General features: G+C 42.8%; 1 protein-coding gene across 1 annotated transcript; it reads left to right on the forward strand.

Annotated features, from left to right (window-relative positions):
• The first annotated feature begins 1976 nt into the window (after window positions 1–1976).
• On the forward strand, window positions 1977–17412 carry LOC108678212. Its single transcript, XM_047880325.1, has 10 exons — window positions 1977–2062; window positions 2978–3079; window positions 3823–4046; window positions 5039–5246; window positions 9747–9892; window positions 12422–12569; window positions 13619–13744; window positions 14649–14741; window positions 16584–16739; window positions 17286–17412. The coding sequence occupies exons 1-10, from the start codon at window positions 1977–1979 to the stop codon at window positions 17410–17412; spliced, it is 1416 nt and encodes a 471-aa protein (XP_047736281.1).
• Window positions 17413–22782: the final 5370 nt, after the last annotated feature.

The following is a 22782-nucleotide window of genomic DNA, read 5'->3' on the forward strand; positions in this document are numbered from 1 at the left end:
TAATTGATACCTTCGGGACGGATTGATCACTAATAAAACTTTCGTTCTATTATTGAGCTTCCTTGAGCACCTTCTTGATGGATTATTTTCCAATTTTAGCATTGAATTAATTTTATTCTGTTAAACGTATTTCGTACGTTAAACGTACTTCTAAATTTTCATTACTTGAAGTATTCTACTTTCAACATTTGCGATTGATTTCTTTTGACTATTGTTTCATTTTTATTTCCGTTTGACTCCGTTCAAATACATTACTTGCGTCTGCCTAATCATTTATTTTTTTGACGTGTTTGTAATATTATTCCATCTCTCAGGATATCCGGAGCGCGGTTCTGCCCATGCTCCAGGGGCGGTCAAGAATCTTTAGACGTCGTGGAAACTCGGTGAGAAAAATTCGATTGTTTTATTCGCTTCTATCGCTATCATAAACCTAAATGAATGTTATTCTAATTATATGAATTGTTGTTGTTGTTGTTGCCCCGCACCCGATCCCGGCGTCACTGGTCCAGCCGTGGCTGGAGCCAACGCACGACCGCAGCTGGGTCCCTCCAAAGGTCTATGGTGCTGAGTGGAGTTGGATTGTTGGGGCAGTTGAAGAGGTGGGGCACATCATCCGGGGAGAGGTGGCAGTAGTTGCATAGGTTATTGATGTTGTTATGAATTCGGCTTTTGTAACTGTTCAGAAGTATGCAATGGCCGGAGCGAAGCTGTGCTAGCGTTCGTCTAGCGGATCTTTGAAGGGTTTGTTCAGATTTATCTATTGTTGGGAGCGGAGGAGGCCAGCCGTTGAGCAGAACTGGTGGGTGGTATGAGTCGATGGCAGCTCGGGCAGCGTTGGAGTGGAGAGTGCCGCTAACTGTTTTGAGGGTGGCACTGTTAATAGTGGCTGGAAGTGAAGGTTGAACGGCATTTATGTATTTGGTGAAAAGAGTATCTCTGACGTTGCGGGGTTGGGGGTGCGGTCTTGTGATTTGGTGGCAGGCGTGTTGAGGGAGTTGACTCCGCAGAAGGTACTGGGCTGAGAGGAGGTCCGCATGCTGTTGAACAGTGAGCATTTGACATTCGGAGTGAAGATGTTATTCGGCAGTTGTGTTGTGGCAACTGTATGGTTCTCAGAGCAGAATTTTGAACTGTTTGGAGGCGGGTGATGTTGGTAGGAGAGGTGACAGGAGACCAGGCTGGGCTGGCGTACTCAATTATTGGGCTGCCGATGGCTTTGTATGTTTGCAGTAGGGTTTCCTTGTCTTGTCCAAAGGAAGTGCCTGAGAGTGCTTCCAGTATGTTGTTGCGTTTTGAGGCTCTTGCTGCCGTAGTTCTGTGGTGGGCGGTAAAGGTGAGCATGGTGTCGAAGGTTAAGCCAAAGAATTTTTGGCTGTGTTCTAGCGGGAGTAGTTGATTGTTGATATTGACTTGAGGGTGGTGATTGTACTTGGCCGTGTGCGGTGTAATGAGGGTGACTGTTGATTTGCTGGCAGAAATTTCCAGGTTGCGGTTAGTGAAAAAGTTGCAGAGTTGGGGGAGGTAGTCGTTGAGTTGCTGAGTGAGAATGTCGGCGTCGGGACCAGTGCTGTAGATTGTGAAATCGTCAGCGTAGGAGATAATCTTGATGTTGGGTGGTGGTTGGGGTGCCTAGGAGATATAGTAATTGAAGAGGGCAGGAGACAGGACGGAGCCTTGTGGAACACCTGTGTGGATTAATCGGTGTTTAGAGTTTTGATGACGGAATTCCGTTGAGGCAGAACCGCAGGTGTTGGGTGATAGTGGGTAGCAAACATCTTTCTAGTACTTTGATGGCGGGGAAAAGCAGGCAGATTGGTCGGTATGATTTAGCGTCGTTGTCCGGTTTGCCGGGTTTGAGCAGCGGTATGACTTTGGCGGATTTGTAAATGTCGGGAATTCGACATGTGCGGAGGGACTCATTGAAAAGGCGTGTCAAGTAAACAATTCCGAGTGGTCCAAGATATTTGAGGTGAAAGATGGTTAGTTTGTCTGGTCCAGTGGCCTTGGAGGGACGGGATTGTTTGATTGCTTTGGCCACTTGTGCCGATGAGAAGGAGGGACTGTCAGATAGGTCGAGGCTCTTTGACTTCCGGGTTGTGATTCTATTGATTTTATTAGACCTGTGTTGAGTGACAGCCGTGAAGAGACTGTTAAAGCGATCAGCAAGCTTTTTTTGGTGTTATTGATGGGCCTCTCATTGAAGTTGATGGTGATATTGGGGTAGTTTTTAGGTTTACCGACCAGGGCCTTTATTGTTGATCAGAGGCGGTTTACGTTGCTGTGGCGGTTAGAGGTAGAGAGGTATTGTTACCAGCGGGCTTTTTTGTTGTCGTTGGTGAGCTGGTGGATACAGGCAGTGAGGGCTGCTACATCGTCGGAAGTGGGGTCGGCGGCACGGAGGATGTCTCGCTGTCGGGTGAGGTTGATGATGTCTTTGGGAAGGCCCGGCTTGGAACAGATGTGACGGCCTGAAGGAATGTTACGGTTGCATGCGCTGATTAAAATATGAATTAACTCAACTTGGCATTCAAGTAGAGCGACGTGAAGTATGCCTGCTATAATTGAAGCCAAAGATTACTGAACAGGATAAAATAAAAATGTATCTAACCTTTTTCATTGTTATTACGATTCGAACCTGACACCTTTACAACATTTTATACCAATTTACAATGTCAACATTAATAAACTTCGCGTTTCGAGCAATATCAGTATTCGTAAGATTAAACCAATCAAAATCTTCATTACTTTACCACGAACAAAGATTTCCGCCTCTAGGTGAGAATTTGACATAATAATAGTCGCCAGGTTTTGACCATCTCGTTATTGCAGTGGAATCATTTGTTGACCATAACGCCTCACAGCACGTCTCCTCTGTTCCGGGGCATCCCTCTTGATTTATCCTATAGGAATTGATCAGAAACTGCCTTATCCTTGCCTATTATGGGAGTCACGGCTCACCTCTGACGTCATTTGTCAGAGCCGGAGAACGGGACCAGCGCTGGGCGGGAGTGCTGGGCTTGTGGCACCGCTTCGTGGGACAAGCCAAGCCTGGCCTGCAGTCGCCACCTCCTCTAGAGCCGTAAGATTTCTTTCGTAATTTAGGGGAAGGAGAGCAGTGGTCTGTTCCATCGACTCGCCGACAAGCTGTGGTCTGTCTGCTGAGATATCGGAGTTGTGCCTTGCGTTCGGCGCTGAAGTTTTCAGCACGATTACGTAGATTGTGGTTCTAATAAAATAAGTATACCACAGGTTTCTGAGCAGTAATTCGATAATTCAAATTCAGGGGCTCATGGTTCATTGCTGAAAAATAAAAATTTATAAAAATTTATTTCTATCACATCTATTGGGCAAGCTCCTTAGTTTAAACGTAAAAGACCAGCAGTTAATTTCTATGCTTTTAAGCGTGTTTTGCTCCTGTGACGATATTTATTCTTTAACGTTGAGTTCCGACCAAAAAGAAGCCTGGAAAATTCATTTTGGCTGACTGTGCGCCGTTCGTAGAAAGTATCGATTTGATAACGTTCGTAATATTTGAGCTTTGGCAACGCTTTTTGGTAAACTTTTTAACCCTGCCGTTGTCGCGTTCAAAAACTGACTTCAAATACTGACTTTTTCACATTCTCGTTTGGTTTCATTACGGTTTGTTTTTCAGAGGCGTGGATTACATATGTAATCCACGTGGATTACATATGTAATCCGCGCGACCATTAAATGTAGAGGTTTTTAAATATTCACGTCAAGGCAAGTTGGGAGAATTTAAGGAAAAACTGCTTGTTTCCGATGACACACCTGATATACCCTGAATGTGAAGGCCATTTCCAGTTACTTGGAGGTGCTGCAGTACGCGGTGCAAGAGTTGAGCAGCAGCAGCCGCCGCCACTTCGTGAGCCGCTGGCCAGAGCTGCGGCAGGCGTTGGCCAGCGCCGGCGTCACCACCCACCTGCACTGGCAGGCGTGCCTCCTGCGCTGCCCAGACGTCGCGCAGGTGGCGGAGATCGCCGCCTCTGCAACGCTCGCCCACTCCACTGCCTGGAATGTAGAGTCGGGTCGGTGGCGCCCACTTGCGTTCAATGCGATGTTCGCTCGTCAGGAAACGCTTCAGACTCATGTGGATATTACCCCGTCAGAAGTGTGTTACCACAAAATATCGGCGACAGGCCTCATCAGGCCTATTCTTCAAGGCCTACATGAGCAATGTTTGAGTCAATGATCTCCTCGATAAATTCCCCACTTGTATTTAGAGGAACAAGATTGATCTTGGCCTGCTCAGACGTATGTATAATTTTTTGGTAGCCGTCAGTTTTGGCCGCATGATGCGGACCGACGCAATAGTTCCTATGTTAAAGTTTTGACTCTGAGAGTAAGTAGTGGCGTGTAACAGTGTCAGGATTTTACATGGTTTTATAATATGTAATTTATGAACAAAATATTAGTTAAGTCAAGTTTATGCCTATATTTAAATTATCGGTTTCAGGATCACGTAATTGTTATTGTGCTCTCACTCCCAGCTCTAGTTCTCTCATGTCAAATTCGATTAAGAATATTTTGTATGCCGGTAATCATCAAATATATTGAATTTAGCTGTTGAAATTTGCGTTTAACTGCAGTTCAGCCTAAAGCTTTACTGATTAGCCAATGGGAATCATCTTATCAATAGCTTCCGGTCATAGGAAGACGTGGCAAGGGATCTATTGTAAATTTTGCAGGCGATAGGGCCGGTTATTGTATATCTTAGGTCGGTTCGTCACAGCTAATCGATTGAGCCAATCTAGCCACAATACAGACGACTCGGAATACCAGCCCACAAATTTTGTAAGAAACGAACATACTTGTATAATATGATAGGGTAAAGTCATTTGTAGTTTCTTGCTAATTTGACCCTTACCGATACCACAGTATTTAAATAATAAACTTCTCTCAATGTGCAACAGTGACAGTGAACCAATCTCATGTGACGTAAAGTAATAACAAATGTAATTAAAAAATGTTTATTCCTCTAATCCAGAAAAGAAAGTCTCTATGGTTCTCACGCCCGCAGGCCGCGACGTTGCAGCCGTTGCTCTGATGCTGTCCTACGTGCAGCCTGAGAAGCTAAGGGTGCGGATGAGTCCGGGGAGGCTGAGGACGTCGCAATGGGCAGAGGTTGTAGCGCGTCGCGTGGGCGACGTGGTGCTGTACTTGGAGGACGAGGGTGGCGACTGGTACGACCCCAGCGACGACCTCTTGACGCCTCTGCTCAGAAGCAAGTGAGAGCAGAGCCATTCCAATGTTTCTTCTATTTATGGTCAGCAACCCTATCTAAAGTTTTGATTCCTGACAGCCGCTGGCTAAAGGACGCCCCAAGCTCGCCTAGCGGTGTAAATTAGCGGCTCTATGTCCGCTTCAGGTTCTGGTTATACGAGGGAAATAAGCATCTGATTAGGGTCCGGTCTGTTCCTTGACACCCGAGGGGCGACTGCGAGGCGCGCGTATTTGGTACCTGATACGTTCGGGACAGACACGCCCGAATCTGAAAAATGCGTCCTCCCTTACCCTCTTTATGATGGGAAGGGAGGTGGCATTTGAATCACTGTAAGCTATATATATACTGTATATATGAGCAGACTAGATATCGTGACACAATGAAGCAAGTGGCAAGTAAACACGAGTTTGAAATGGAAATAATATCAGTTAATACAACTTTCAACCCCAACTTTCCACATTACCCACAACATTCCCTAATATTTACCAGATTTGCAAGACCCTCGCACATTGCCCGAGCAATACAATATTCAATATTCACCAGCAGTGAGCATTCTCACACATTGCCCAAAACCAAACATTCTTCAATATGCAATAGCACTCAACGATCAGCATTCTCCAATATGCTATAGCACTCAACTATCAACATTCTCCAATATTCAACTCCCCTCAATATTATCCCACATTATCCATGTACGAAACATTCTAACACATTCACCCGTACCAAACATTCATACCCATTGCGGGCACCAAACATTTTCCACATACGGCAGAGCAAAACGTTCTCTCACCTTTACCATTATTAAACATTCTTTAATATTCTCAGTCACTAAACAATCACTTTCACATAAACTGTTAAGCATTCTGCGGCAAAAAAACAGTTAAATAAATCCTCAAAGTTCTCCCAAAATATTTGCAAAAAACAGCCAAGTGTATTTAGTATCTGCAGGGCTCAATTATAACTGTTTTAACACAGCGCAAATTAAATACGGTAGGTAATTCCTGTGTTTCTAGGTACGAAGTACATAAAACGTAATTAATTGTTCGCTGTAATTTAATTCAGGGTGAGACGACAACCGCGCGCATTCACATCCAGTGTAATTTGCTAACGACTCGTTATCTTACGACACGTCGATCGTATGTACGGCTAATCGAATTGATTTGCACGAGTCTATAAAATTCTGCCTGCAATGACTGTGAAGAAGAATATATCAAATGCTACCATCGACCATCGAAATTCCAGTTGGAACTTGTGAACTTCCTAACATTACTATGTTCAATGGAAAGTTCGGAAAATTATCCACCAATAATTTGTAATTCTTATAAAATCGCCCAATTCATAATAGGGTACGGTACTTAGATTTCACTGTGGTCCCAAATTCAATGATACAATGAAAAAAAGCATATAATTACAGAGAACGAGTAACTTGATTACTTACGGAGTTGAGTCACTATTTGTATCCTTGTTTGTACGCGTTTCTCTTGCAGCGGTACGGTGACTGCTTGACAGGTGAAGACTAAACCCCACCATGCAGTCGAACTCTTGAGTGAACTGACATTTTCACACTTGGATCCAGCTTTCTCGATGAATTATAGATTAAAATCTTAAGTATATGGACACGAGCAGCTAAAATAACATGTTCATGTCAGCACATAACTCAAGTTAAAAATTTCTATTACTGCCAGTTCCAAAATCTTTGAAGCTCAACTGAGTTGCCTAAGTAGAATACTGGCATCATGGTGTCATGCCGACTATATTCGCGCGTAGTGCAGATATCGGTGTCGTCTTTTTCAATGAACTCGGCTTGAAGAACCATTGTACAGGACAACTTGGAAATTTCTAGTTTCTAATAAAGTTCAGCTTTCAAAATCTATAATTTTAAAGTCTAATACTTCATAAGTTCACTTTTCCCACTATGATTACAGGATTGAAATGAGCAACGTTCGCCGTTCAACGCGTGATAATCACTAGTACCACTAGCGAACTAACGCTGGGCGCCGGCAAGCAAACGAACGTGTTGCGTCTTGTACGCTACTCACTCCCACAAGCTGCATCACGTTCAACAGGAATAATATTTAAACATTTAACGAAGCTAACAACAAATTTTTCCCTGTGAACACGATAAAGTAACTATGAGGAACAAGAACCATCAAGCATTGACCAGGTTTTGTCATCGAGGTTGTTTGAACTAATGACCAAATTCTTACTAATTTTTTCAAAAAAGTAGTTAGGTGCCTGAGCAGAATTATGTACGTTATGTATGACACTCACGCCCAGTAACGCCCAGTAACCGCCATTGAATATAACGATCATAATTCACTGAAGGATGTATGTGAACCTCACCTGAAAATATTGAAATTTTGAAATACATAAAGGTACATTGTTGAATGCCAGTTATAAGGCAATGCACTGTCATCACAATATTAAGCAGTTTCATCCCAAATTATAGCGACCTGAACATTTAATAAAATACTTGTAGGACTTGAATGCAAAACCGAACGTTCATCTGTTGCTTTTTCTGCCAATTAACAGCTTACATAAAAGTTATGAATGTTATGATAAAAATTTGAAATTTATATCTTGGAGCTAAAAGCATTACTTTTTTACCAGTAGTTATAAAGTATTTTTCTGCTCCTGCACCTCTTAATCATATTTCCATGCCTTCAAGCATCCTGTGGTTTTTAAAGATAAAGCCAAATAAATCCGGATATTTTTGTCCTTTAATCCTATATTTTTTTTGTCCAAACTAGCTTAAAAAATTGGTAAAATAAATTCTCATTTCGTTCCATCGTATGCCTTCACAAACGTATGCGTGTACATACATCGATGCCAAATGATGAGCGGGAGATGGCCAAGGCTCGCTCAAATATCAGCGTCTGACCACAGAAGCCTGACCAGCTGCTTTTTTCAGTCTGATTACGTATATTCGGCCTATCAGGCAATCGACTCCCCAGTCGGCTCATATATCGCCCCTGATTGCAGTTAGGTGGGCGGTAGGCGCCTGAGTCACCTATAATCTGACTGTCTGTTCTTTAGGGCGGCCCCCAATGGAACGAGAAACTCGACTGGGAATAAGCAACCAGAGGCTTGTGGCTAGTTAGTATATTCCTCTTAACGACTTCTACTCAAATATCGTAATTCAATCCTTTTAATTAACCGTTTGATAGCAAAGCATCAGCACCGATCGCCTAGTAACTTTTTCGTGGAATTGGGGCCAACAAGTGAAGCTCCATCGTCCTTTTAAACCAATCATTTTTCAATGCGTCTATTTTCCTCGTGTCGTGTAATGAAGTTTAAAGCAAATTTCCACTACTTGCTGTGAGACCACAAAGATTAAGTAGGACCGGCTCTGATGTGGACGTTGAATTGGTTATAGCTGTCAGAAACGATACCGATCCCGACTTGCATACTGGTTCCTTTCTCATAGGATTTTGGCTCAGATGCCAGGGTGAGTTGCGTGCGATAGTGGTGAAATTTAAATATGATTACTTGGTGAAATATCGTGATTTGTGTGATTATGATGATTTGTTATTTGTAGGTATTTACTTTTGGTTTCTGTTGTAGGATCGTGCGTTATTCTCAGATCACCATGCTCTAGCTCTCTGCTCGCATTTTGCTCTCCTCACACTTTAGCTTCCTCCGCATTCAATTTGTTAGTTCGCTTAATTCATGTGCCACACCTCTGTAAAATCGTTAGTTGTAATTTGCTTCGCTTTAGCTTGCCGTTTACTTCCAATAAATTTAAGAAAGCTTGTTTGAGTTATCTATCCGCTCGGTTCAAACTTTTGCCGCTCAGGCCAAGACGGAAGTTGCATTTAATTTCCGGTCATTGGTGGACGTGGCAATTAGACCATCCGAACTTTTGAAGTGACGCGATTGGCTTTTCGGGGAATCAAGATCAGTTCGTCACACCTCGGTTTATGTAGAAGAAACAACGCAAAAAATAAACAATTTTCCAGGAACCGTTCAGCAAATATCAATTCGTTCGCCGTAATAATAATTTTTTATCAAGGGTGATTATTTGATTATTTAACTGTTTAACACATGTCGTATCAGTATTTATAAAATATCAAACATCAAATCAATGTCATTTTCAGATGCGCCTCTATCTCTTTTGGATACTGAAACTTTGAAGTGGATGTTTACTCGACGATACAATTTATAAGACTGTATTAGCACCTGTACTTGTGCTGTGTGCACTGAGGAGTTCATTAAAAGTGACTTCTTGTTACTCATATCCAGTTTCAGATTTTCCCAGCTGAATACATTTGAATGAGCATCGATATTTCCTGCAATCTCATTCACAAACTTCTAGTGTAGGAAAGGACGCACTTCTAGCATCATGTTCAACATCTTCTACACGATCACCATTAACAACTTGATCTATTAAGTATTGATCCTTCCACGAGATCGTGGCCGTTTTAATAGCTTGTAACCTTTCTTTTATGTCGCTGTTAATGATCAGATTAGGTGTAATTTGGTCACATGAGCTCTTTTATGACAGGATGATTCTGGTCCACTTCTTCGGGGGTGTGGGCACCCCGGCTGGAGTGGCAGCCATAGCCGCAGTGGCGCAGTCAGCGCAGATCTTCCTCAGGATGGCCGAGCCTCTGGACCTCAGTGCACTCAGCGGGAAGTACTCTGAACTCAGTGAGTCCACTGAGAACTTTCGATGCGAATGTTTTTGTCCTGTTGTCTCCTTATTCAAAACAGGCATACTAGCTTTAATCAATCGTTTTTGATTTGACGGCTGTTATGTGTTTTGGTGATGATTTGCAGCATACAAGGGTTCTGCTGTATTCCTATAAAATTCCAGAACTCAAATTCTAGGGACTATTAATTACCGATGATTTTGTTCATTTTGGCGGTGCATTTTCCCTTCTGGTACTGAATGTAATTTGTGGTACGAAATAACAATTAACCATAGTTAAATTTTATTTTTTTTTGAGACTACGTGAAAATGTGTTTAGGTCTTCGGGAGCGTTTTGTTCACCTTCCCACTGAACTACCAAATTTCTGACTTGCCATTTTGTTGTCAATGATAGAGTTGCACAATAGAGGAAAAATATCGGCTAAAATTGATGTACAAGATTAAGTATCCATGACTAATAGTAATTTGCCCCATGTCCTCCATCACGAAGCATATTTACCATGTACGAGTGGAGCTTCAACCTCACCCGTATTTTTTCACATTTAAACATGTTACTTCTTCCAGATATGAAATAAAAATGCGTAGCTTCTGAGTAACGTTACATTTATAACTCACGAGTGCGATCCACCGCCAACCCAGCCATTTTTCCCATTCGCCACTGAACTGAAGGATTTGCATAGGTCAAGTCAGCCTACACATTAACGCACCTACATAAGACAGTCAGCAGAGGTGGGCAGTAGCGCGCTACATGTAGCGGCCGCTACTAGCGGCCGCTAATTTTCAGTAGCGGTAGCGGTAGCGCCTCTACATTTAAGGCAATGTAGCGGTAGCGGTAGCGCTCGCTACATATTTAAGTAGCGATACGAGGTTTTGCCGCTACAGCGCTACCGCTACATTTTAAATGTTAATGAGTAAATCCCAATAGCAGAACAATAAATATTTACAGATTTCCAATAATTTTGGCCATTGTAGCGGCTAATGTAGCGCGCTACATTTTACTGTAGCGGTAGCGGTAGCGCCCGTTACAATCTAGTGGGTGTAGCGGTAGCGGTAGCGCCCGTTACAATCTAGTGGGTGTAGCGGTAGCGGTAGCGCCCGCTACATTTAGAGCATGTAGCGGTAGCGGTAGCGCCCGCTACATTTAGAGCATGTAGCGGTAGCGGTAGCGCCCGCTACATTTAGAGCATGTAGCGGTAGCGGTAGCGCCGCTACATTTCCAGGTAGCGCTGCCCAGCTCTGACAGTCAGTCTATACCTTAACGGACCTACATATGTCAGTCAGCCTATACCTTTACGTACCTACATATGACAGTCAACCAATACCTTAACGCACCTTTATAAGACAGTCAGCCTATACCTTAACGAACCGTTTTAGAGATTTAGAGCTTCCGAGTACTTTTTAGGACGATTTCCGTTACTTTTTCTTGTCCCTAAAAACACTACTATTTTTACAACACTTCTCTTTAACTTCACTTTTTACAACACTTCTCTTTAACTTCACTTCTTGTTTGTTTGTTTGTCTGTCTGTCTGTCTGCTACAAATCTTATAATCGATATTTAACACACTTCTACCTGTCCAATTGATCTGAAAATTGACACACTTGCGAAAAGTTGGAGACAATGCATGAGTCAATTGACAGAATAAATAATTTTTTAAATTAAAAAAAATTCATTATTTAAAAAATTAAAAAATAATTTCGTCTGCTACAAATCTTATAATCCATATATGACACAATTTCACCTGTCCAATTGATCTGAAATTTTGCACAATTGCATAAAGTCAGAGACAATGCATGAATCAATTGACAGAATAAATAATTTTGAAAATTTACAAAATTTTGATATAAAAAAATTTTGAAAAATAATTTTTTCTCAATATTTTAAAATAAAATTAGAAATTCATTGTGCATGTGTAACATCAAAGACACTGGATTGTTCAGAAGTGTTGTCTTTAAAAAGTAATTTTTAAAGGCATATTTTTGTTTGTCTGTCTGTCTGTCCGTCTGCTGCGAATCTTACAATGGAAATTTGACACACTTCTACTTATCCTATCGATCTGAAATTTTGCACACATGCGTAAAGTTGGAGACAATGCATGAATCAAATGACAAAATAAATAATTTTAAAATTAGAATTTTTTGTCAAAACTAAAAAAATGAAAAAATAATTTTGTCATCTACAAATCTTATAATTGATATTTGACACACTTTTACCAGTCCAATTGATCTGAAATTTTCACACTTGTGTGAAGTTGGAGGCAATGTTTGAATCAATTGACAGAATAAATAATTTTGAAAAAAAAATTATATATTTAAAAAATTTGAAAATTCATTTTTTTACTATTCGAAAATAGAATTAGAAATTCAATTCTACATCTGTATCATTGGAAACACTGGATTCTTTAGAAGTGTTGTCTCCAAAAAGTAATTTTTAAACGTATATTATTATGGCTATGCCTTTAGCGAGGTAATTTTGAATTATTATGGTAAGTTTAAGATTTGGCATTTTACATGTATGCTTGCCTCACAGGAGTGTACACGCGCCCTCTCGACACCTTCTCCCATAAGTGGGCTCTGCCAGCGGCGCCGCTGCCGGAGCTCGTGGTGGAGTCTGCCTACCTGGGGTCTTGCGAGGCCGTCGCTCGGACCGTCACGTCCCTCGTCCCTCCTGGCGGCAGGTGCGAGCCACAGTAGGTCTTGTTGCCGGCAGGTGCGAGCCACAGCAGGTCTTGTTGCCGGCAGGTGCGAGCCACAGCAGGTCATGTTGCCGGCAGGTGCGAGCCACAGCAGGTCTTGTTGCCGGCAGGTGCGTGCCACAGCAGGCCTTGTTGCCGGCAGGTGCGTGCCACAGCAGGTCTTGTTGCCGGCAGGTGCGACCAGCAGCAGGTCTTGTTGCCGGCAGATGCATGCCACAGCAGGTCTTGTTGGCGGCGTTAGGTCCTGGATCAAATTATTCGTAATAAAATGTCATTCGTGTAGAGGAAGAAGAGGATGTTATGAACTATTCGACAGAGATACGAAACAACTGCTCTGGTCAGCCTCTCTTCCAGCCCTCTGCGATACAATGACTTGTATTGAAGTGATCCATTATCAGTAAAACGATTCGAACAAACTAGTAGATGAAGCAATGGTATATCATTCGAAAGTAATATTGCAATATTTTTTAAAAAATTTTCTCGACAAGATCTGACCAATAACAGCAAATAAGCTATATTGTCATTCTTTTGAGCAACTGAATTAAGTTTATGCAGTTATTTGTAAACAGAATATATATTTTGAAATTCGGAAGGGAGTCTGCATGATTTAGTCTGGGTCGTTATAGTTTAGCTTTCTGCGAAGCGTTTGACGAACAGCAGCGTTAGATTTCATCAGCAGCGTTGAAGTTTGAGGCGAACTTCAGAGTTGGAGTTTGTGTCTAAGAACAGCGTTGGAGTTTGAAATGAACTGCAGCGTTGGAGTTTGAGGCAAACTGCGGCGTTGGAGTTTGTGTCGAAGAACAGCGTTGGAGTTTGAGGCGAACTGCAGCGTTGAAGTTTGAGGCGAACTGCAGCGTTGAAGTTTGAGGCGAACTGCAGCGTTGGAGTTTGTGTCGAGCAGCAGCGTTGGAGTTTGAGGCGAACTGCAGCGTTGAAGTTTGAGGCGAACTGCAGCGTTGAAGTTTGCGTATGATAAATAGCGCCTCTCACGCGACAACTCCGACTCTGAGGAGCTCATGTTCTGGTCTCAGGTTTGGCGAGCTGTGGCTGCGGTACTGCTCGCTGAGCCCCCCGGAGGTGCAGCGTCTGCTGGTCCTTCTTCACGAGCAGCGCGTCCGGACGCGGGAGGAGGGCGACACGCGCGCCGAGGTCGACGGGTGGGTGGGCGGAGGAGGAGGGAGTGTTCCGTGTGTGCGTAGGACTGGACTGTCATAGTTTTTTAAATTGAAGAGATTGGTATTTTTAGATCATGGAAGGTGAAACTTATTATCATTCTTCTACTGCGCTTCTCCCAACTTCTACTGCGCTTCTCGATGTTAGTAATCCTAAACCACTTATAAATGACAATGGTGAACTGTTGAATGTTTAGCCATTCAACGACTAGGAAAACATTTTAAGAAACACAATAGAATTGCTGAAATATTACTAAATCAAGTGTCCATCTATGACGGTTGGATACAGAAAATTAATACTCGTCAAAATGTGTTAAATTTGCAAGAATGGTGCTCGATCCCCTTCAAAATTCTGCATCTTGCTGCATTGCCTTTCATTTCGTTACCCAGCAAAGCTACGCTGAATTTTACCAGCCCCCAAGCACGAATGAACACATCGAGTTCCAGCCCTTATACTTTTGTAGGGATAATAATCAGCCTAGGCATCGGCACCATCAGCGTTGAGAGCAAACCCTGGCTACTCTCCCCCAACCTATACCAAACTGTTAGAAAAAACATGCGTTCCCAAGTTTCTTGGTGAATTCTCCATGCAACAAAATTAAAAGTTATTTAGATTATTTCCTTGATTTCTCAGCAATATGAAGGAGCGCACGTCCAGTGTGTCAATCAATATTAATCTGAGAATAAATTGCCAGTATGGTCGCTACACTTCACCCGATACAAATTCTACGAGTTTCATCACCTAGCAGTTTCACCAACAAGTGTCTATAGATCTTGTCACTTGTCTATGCAAAAGTTCAACTTATCCCCCTTTTTTCGTATTTTTGTTAGCCTTAAACCTGCTATAGAGCGTCTCGAAATGAGGGCTCACTCTAATCCTACTCCACAGGCCATGGATTTACCTCTACATCAGCGACCAGCTGGCGCCTGTGCCACCTCTTCTGTACGCTGAACCTATAGCCTGTGGTGACTACCACCTGTGGTGACTACCGCCTTTGGTGACGCTATCGCCTGTGGTGACTCTACCGCCTGTGGTGACTACCGCCTTTGGTGACGCTATCGCCTGTGGTGACTCTACCGCCTGTGGTGACTCTATCGCCTGTGGTGACTCTACCGCCTGTGGTGACTCTACCGTCTGTGGTGACTCTACCGCCTGTGGTGACTACCGCCTTTGGTGACTACCGCCTGTGGTGACTCTACCGCCAGTGGTGACTCTACCGCCTGTGGTGACTCTACCGCCAGTGGTGACTACCGCCTGTGGTGACTACCGCCTGTGGTGACTCTACCGCCTGTGGTGACTACCGCCTGTGGTGACTACCGCCTTTGGTGACTACCGCCTGTGGCGACTCTACCGCCTGTGGTGACTCTACCGCCAGTGGTGACTCTACCGCCAGTGGTGACTCTACCGCCAGTGGTGACTTTACCGCCTGTGGTGTATACCGCCTGTGGTGACTTTGCCGACCGTTATGAGCGCGTCAAAATCTCCAAATGTCGTGCACCGAGCTAGGGATCGATAATGCGCAGCGATGAAATGAAATATTTTATGTGAAATATAACCCGTGATGGCTTCCATGCTTTCGTAAAGTAATTATTTCTGTATGCTGCTGAGTCGTGATTTCCTGTGACCAGGGAAACTACGTCGTTCACGCTTAGACGCATCGGTCTTTGAGAGCAGCATTAAAATCTACATGCAACGTTGCGGCCAACCGAAAGTGGTGCCACCTCGAGTCTAGAAGGTACGGGCTTCCCACGAGACCAGCGATAACCAAATTATCGATTGCTCCCTATTAAATATCTTAATTTCCCGTTCGATATTCATTGCTATTATCAAGTAAAGCCTTTATTATAAGGGAAATTTTGTCGATGTAGTAACTGCAGAGGGGTGTATGTACATAATGTACCGAGGTTTAAGCCTAACGCTTTGCTACGCGTTGACGTGACCGCGACACGTAGTTATCTTAGGAGGTCGCGGCGCGTCAATCGGTCTCTTCTTGTGTGTGGATTGCTGTTAGGTGTGGTTGTGGTGATCGTTCGGTGACGGTAATTAAAGTGACGAAACTGTTCCTTGAACCAAAGGCTACAAACCTTATTGTGATTTGTGAGATTTTGATAAACTGAAAAATCCTGAAAACCAGTATTGAATAAGAAGTCTAGAATTCCTCATGAATAAACCGAAGAAAATTCCCAATCTGGGGTCAAAACCCCCAGATAGTCAACCGGCAAAAATAACCACGAAGAAGAAAGCTGATGATCCTAAACCAGTCTCCTTATCAGCCCCAACAACAACCAGCTCAAATCAGCTAATGCACAAGGAAGGAGAACAACTAGCAAAGCGGAAGCGTCATCAAGGAAAGCCAACTTACCTTTCGTTTCTATCGCGAACCTAAATGAATGTTATTCTAATTTTTTGAATTTACACAACTTGGCATTCAAGTGCAGATCCGTGAAGCATACCTGTTATAATTGAAGCCAATTACTGAACTGAACCGCTTAAAGTTAACATTTGTTTGACATCTTTTAACGCCATTAGGATTTGAACCTGACAAATTTATAACATTTTATACCAATTTACAATATCAACATCAATGAAGTTCGCGTTTTGAGCATTAGCAATGCTCGAAAAGTTTAGCCAAATCAAATAAACCTTTATTTTACCGCGAACAAAGATTCCTGCCTCTAGGTGAGAATTAGACATAATATCGTAATGGTCGCCAGGTTTTGACCATCCCGTTATTGCAGTGAAATTTATTAACAGTCACGCCTCACGACACGTCTTGTCTGTTCCGGGGCATCCCTCTTGATTTATCCTATAGGAATTGATCAGGAACACCCCTGCCTTTTATCGGAGTCACGGCTCACCCCTAACGTCATTTGTCAGAGTCGAAGACCGGGACCAGCGGTGGGCGGGAGTGCTAGGCTTGTGGCGCCGCTTCGTGGGACAAGACGAGCCTAACCTGCAGTCGCCACCTCCTCTCGAGCCGTAAGATTTGCTCCGTAATTTTGGGGCGGGAGAGCAGTGGACTGTTCCATCGACGCGCCACCAAGCCGTGGTCGATCTGTCAGCTGAGTTGTCGGGGTTATGCCTTGCGCTGCAGCTTTTAGCACGATCTCGTAGAGTGTGGGTGCAATAAAATAATTATGCCACAGGCACAGGTTTCTGAGCAGTAATTCGACAGCAATTCAAATTCATGGGCCCTGACTCTGCGTCATCTGACTGTGCGCCGCTCGTAGAAAAAATCGATTTATTATATTTATATATGACAATATTTGCTTTGACAACGCTCGTTGGCAAATTTTTTAACCTTGCAATGGTCGGGTGCAAAAACTGACCTAATTGTTCACCTTCTCGTTTTGTTTCGTTACGGTTGACTTTCAGAGGCGTGGATTTCGTTTGTAATCCGCGCGACTATTGTAAGGTTTATTATATAATTATATATTCACGTCAAGGCAAGTTTTCTGTATTTGATGGCCTGGGAAAACTGCTTGTTTCCTATGACATACCCTGAATATGAAGGTCATTTCCCAGTTACTTGGAGGTGCTGCAGTACGCGGTGCAGGCGCTGAGCAGCAGCAGCCCCCGCCACTTCGTGAGCCGATGGCCGGAGCTGCGGCAGGCGCTGGCCAGCGCCGGCGTCACCACCCACCTGCACTAGCAGGCGTGCCTCCTGCGCTGCCCAGACGTCGCGCAGGTGGCGGAGATCGCCGCCTCCGCAACGCTCGCCCACTCCACTGCCTGGAACGTAGAGTCTGGTTGGTGGAGCTCACTTGCGTTCAATGCGATGTTGAAATTGACAAAGTAATGTTGAAATGTTCGCTCGGCAGAAAACGCTTTAGACTCATGTGGATATTACCCCGTCAGAAGTGTGTCCCCACTTAATGTAAGCGACAGGCCATATCAAGCCTATTCTTCAAGGCCTACATGACCAATGTTTTAAGTCAATGCTCTCCTCGAAAAGTTTCCCACTTGAATTTAGACGATGAAGATTGAGCTTGACCAGCTCAGACGTATTATAATATTTCGGTAGCTGTCAGTTTTAGCCGCATGATGCGGACCGACGTAATAGTTCCTCTGTTAAAAGTTCAACTCTGTTTAACTCTAAAGTTATAGTTCCTCTGAGAGTAAGTAGTTGCGTGCAAAAGTGTCAGGATCTTACATAGTTTAATACCATGTAATTTATGAACAAAATATTAGTTATGTCAAGTTTGGTTATTTATTCAAATAATCGATTTCAGGATCATATAACTGTTCTCATGCTCTCACTCCCAGCTCTAGTTCTCTCATGTAAACTCGATTTGGATTTTTTGTATACTGGTAATCTTCATATACCTGTATATTGAATTTGGCTGTTGACATTTGCGTTTAAGTGCTGTTCAGCCTAAAGCTTTACTGATTAGCCAATGGGAATCATTTTATCAAAAGCGTCCGGTTATTAGAAGACGTGGCAAGGGATCTAATGTAAATTCTCGTGGCTATAGGACGGGTTCGAATATCTGAGGGCGGTTTGTCACAGCAATTTTTTCAGCTAATCGATTGAGCCAATTTGGCCATTATACATTATACGACTTGATATTCCAAACCACATATTTTGTAAGAGACGAAAATAGTTGTAATATGATAATGTGAGGGCATATGCAGTTTCCAGTTAATTTGACCCTCACTGATAACAATGTTTAAATAACAAATTTCACTCAATGTCATTGTGTGTATTGACAGTGAAAGTGAACCAATCTCATGTGACGTAAAGTAATGTAATGAAAAAATATTTATTCATGTAATCCAGAATAGAAAGCTTCTATGGTTCTCACGCTCGCAGGTCGGGACGTTGCAGCCGTAGCTCTGATGCTGTCCTACGTGCAGCCCGAGACGCTGCGGGTGCGGATGAGTCCGGGGCGGCTGAGGACGTCGCAGTGGGCGGAGGTGGTGGCGCGTCGCGTGGGCGACGTGGTGCTGTACTTGGAGGAAGAGGGTGGCGACTGGTACAACCCCAGCGACGACCTCCTGACGCCCCTGCTCAGAAGCAAGTGAGTGCCATTCTAATGCTTCTTCTATTCATGTCAGCAATAAGCATCCAGAGGTTTGTGGCTAGTTAGTAAATCCCTATTAATGACTTCGAGTCAAATATCGTAAATCAATCCTTTTAAATACCAGTCTGACAGCCGGGCATCACCACAGATCCTCTAGTAACCTTTTCGCATAATTATGGCCAACAAGTAAAGCTTCATCATCCCTTTAAATCAAAATTTTTATTGCGTCTATTTTCCTCAGTTTATGTAGAAGAAACAATGCAAAAAAGATATAATTTTCCAGGAACCGTTCAGCTAACATTATTTCGTTTGCCTTGATAATAATTCTTAATCGAAGGTGATTATTTAATTATCACAATCTTGATGCTTTGACCGCCTTACAAGTCATTATATTTCTTCGTGAAACAGAATAGACGTAATTTACTCAATTGATTATCTGATTGTCAGAGCTCATATATTAAGCTCTACCTGAGGATCGGGTTCGTTGACTAAGGTAGTGAGGGATAAGTAAGACACATAAGTCCAGATAACATATCTTATATACGAGGTGGTTATACAGGAGTACGATGCAGAGGTATAAGCTACGGAGAACTCTACAGACACGCTACATCGCAAAGCGCTTATCAACTACTGCGGGGCCTTTATACTTAAGGTTGCTAGCCCTTATATAGCATTCGCTTCCGCCTGCAACTAAGGTCTTGATCACGTGTTCTATCACGTGTTTTCCAGATGTTGACTCGTCATCAATCTCTATCAGGTCAAGTGAATATTACGTCTCAATTACATACAATTATAATGATTATAATGAGACGCCAGATTGACTACGGACATGATTATTACAATAATACATATTATAAAATTACAGTAAATAATTAATTTACAGTATTTATCAAATTTGAAACATTAGATTCAAATTTATGACCTGCCATTTTGTTGTCAATGATAGACTTGCTCAATAGAGAGAAAATATTGAATACATTTTATGCTCGAAATCATTCATACATGACAAATCCGTGTTTGCCTCATGCACAACCTCCATCAAGCAGCATATTTAGTATGTACAAGTGGAGCTTAAACCTCTCCAGCATTTTTTTAAATTTGAGAATTTTACATCTTCCGAATATGAAAGGAAAATGCGTAGCTTCTAAGTAACGTTACATTTACAACTCATGAGTGTGATCTACCGCCAACCCAGTCATTTGTCCCGTTCGCCACTGAACTGAAGTGTTTACTTAAGGCAGTCTATACCTTAACGGACCTACATAAAGCAGTCAGCCTATACCTTAACGGACCTACATAAGGCAGTCAGCCAATACCTTAAAGGACCTACATAAGGCAGTCAGCCGATACCTAGACGGACCGGTTTAGAGTTTCCGAGTAGTTTTTAGGACAATTTCCGTTAATTTTTCTTGCTCCTAAAAACATTTCAATTTTTATGGCTATACCAATACTTTCAGCGAGGTAATTCTGAATTGTTATGGTAAGCTGAATATTTAATATTTCACAAGTATGCTTGCCTCACAGGAGTGTACACGCGCCCTCTTGACACCTTCTGCCCTAAGTGGGCTCTGCCAGCGGCGCCGCTGCCGGAGCTCGTGGTGCAGTCTGCCCACATGGGGTCTTGCGAGGCCGTCGCTCGGACCGTCACGTCCCTCGCCCCTCCTGGCGGCAGGTGCGACCATGCAGAAGCAGGTCTTATTGGCCCCGAATAAAAATTATTGTTTGAGCACCGATGATTATTGGTGGCTCTAGGTGTAAATTAGAGGCGGAGCATCGATGGCGTGTCCGACCTTTGATCCAGCTATAAACTGCGGATGGCCAGCATGCCCAAAAATTTCATCTCCCTCCTATAACTACCCGCTGACATAGGTGGCGCATCTATGAGCCAACGATGGCCAGCTCAAAAATGTAGTCGATACAAATTTTTCCCTAGGTTTCAAATCCTATGCATTTGCATTTACTGATAATGCATCATAGCTTGCAACTTCGTAAGGAGTACGTATGCACATCCACAATGACAATGCAAGTAACAATAGCAGACATGTAGCATGAACAAATTATCACAGTACCATACACATACCTCGTGAGAAATAAACTTGAAGTAAAATCCCATTGTGCAGGTATTGAATTCGGGTCTCCAACACGTGAAGCCAAGCAGCTACCGTTGAGCCACCGGAGAGGACTTGGCACTCTAGTCATTTTAATAGACTTGATTGAAGTACTGCAAGTATTAATTTCATCAATGACAGAATTAAATGCTACTACTGTGATGATCGAATGGTTCCATTAACCATTTTATTCGAACATGCAGTTATATTCGAGAAAACAGCCGCTGAAAGAAACTTTGTTTATCCATAACGAACAATGGTTCAGCTCAGAGTAAAGGCTATGGGTAAATTCTCGACGTGTAATGAAATTTCATACTGTGAACACTTAACCAGTTTCGACAGAGGATCAATTCAAAATATTTTCGCCAAGAATATTTTTGCGTAAAATGAGGAATTTATATAGCTCGTAGATTTTTGAATATTAGGCGCGAATTACCTGCAGCACTCCGTGTCAATATTTTTCTCTCACACACTTTACCTAAAAAAACTTATCTAGCGGCATAAGCAAATGTCTCACAGATGAATAAGTTTCACTATCGTAGTAAGTTACAGAAAACTAAATTTTTATATGAATCCCTCTGCGTAAAGGGGTTACCTTTTGACAATAAACCTACCCTGTAATCAATATTGTAAGCAGGACATTGCAAATATTAGTAGGAAAAAAGCTCGACGCCTCTGCACGCAAACTAAACACTCACAAGCTCCTATGAACGCTTACTCGCTTCAGCGCTGTAGAGATGCCAAGCCGCTGTCGAGACTACGTCAACGTGGCCTTAGATAAATGCTGCAATATAATAATATTATAAATATTGGGAAACACAATTAATTGGGCCAAAAAAATTATAACTGATGATACTATAAATTTGTCACGGCTGATCGCAATATTTCAAACACAGAACGTTAGGGCCCACTTGAATTTCGCGACAAATTTACGCAATGTGTCGGGTGGTAACGAAAAATTTTATTCACCATCATCTTTCAAAAGACTATTTTTGAGAAAAAATATTTCCTAGTTCCTCGGACAATTCATGACAGGAGTATTCTGATATATGCAAAGTGGCTTCAATAGACTTTGTGAGCGCCTCCCTTCTGCCAGTCAGTTTTACTCGTACCTACCATTCTCACGCTAAATTTAACATAACATAGTGATCTCGGCGCTGAAGTGTAGGCCTGATGTGGCCTGTCGCCGATTCTTTTTCTTTTCGTGCCTTGTTCACAGAAGATCTAAAATCGTGTCATTTGACCGGATCTTTTCATGACTGACGATAGTTTAAAGTAGCTACTTGACTTCCACCGAGTTCGATAAGGTGCTAGGCATTTCAATCTCGCTATGTCTTCTTATGTCTCGCTTTGTCTCCTTATGTCTCGCTATGTCTTCTTATAAGTGGCTATGTCGGATTACAATAGTCTGTATGAAAGAAACTGTGGGAAGCCGTAAAGTACAAAACGGGCGTACCGTTTTCGTGCGGGAGAATGTTCCCGTCGTTTAATTTAACGGTAAATAACCGGCCACTGTAATGCCGGTGGGAACGTTTTTTTACGGTCGATTTTCTAACAGTGAGTTGCTTCTCCTCGACAATTTCTGTGCCATTTGATGCCAAGTAGCGATGTGGCATCCCGATATCTGTGCGGACTCTGTATCTCATTGCTTCGAATTTGGTACCGTTGAACTGCATATTGTTCACAAAAGCCCATTCGTAGATTGCCGACAAGTCATCATGTAACCTCTCGCAGTCTATAGGTAATCTGTGATCTTCAACAGCACTCTTGTATCGTCCGCAAATGACGATGTAGATGCGTGGGTGAGTTCAAAGATGTAGATAGAGTACATGCGACAGCATGTACTCTATCTGTAAGGAAGTTGTGTGCATTGTTAAACATAAAGCCACG

This window comes from Hyalella azteca, unplaced genomic scaffold (assembly GCF_000764305.2).
Source record: "Hyalella azteca isolate HAZT.00-mixed unplaced genomic scaffold, Hazt_2.0.2 contig5198, whole genome shotgun sequence".
NCBI classification, from domain to species: Eukaryota; Metazoa; Arthropoda; class Malacostraca; order Amphipoda; family Hyalellidae; genus Hyalella; species Hyalella azteca.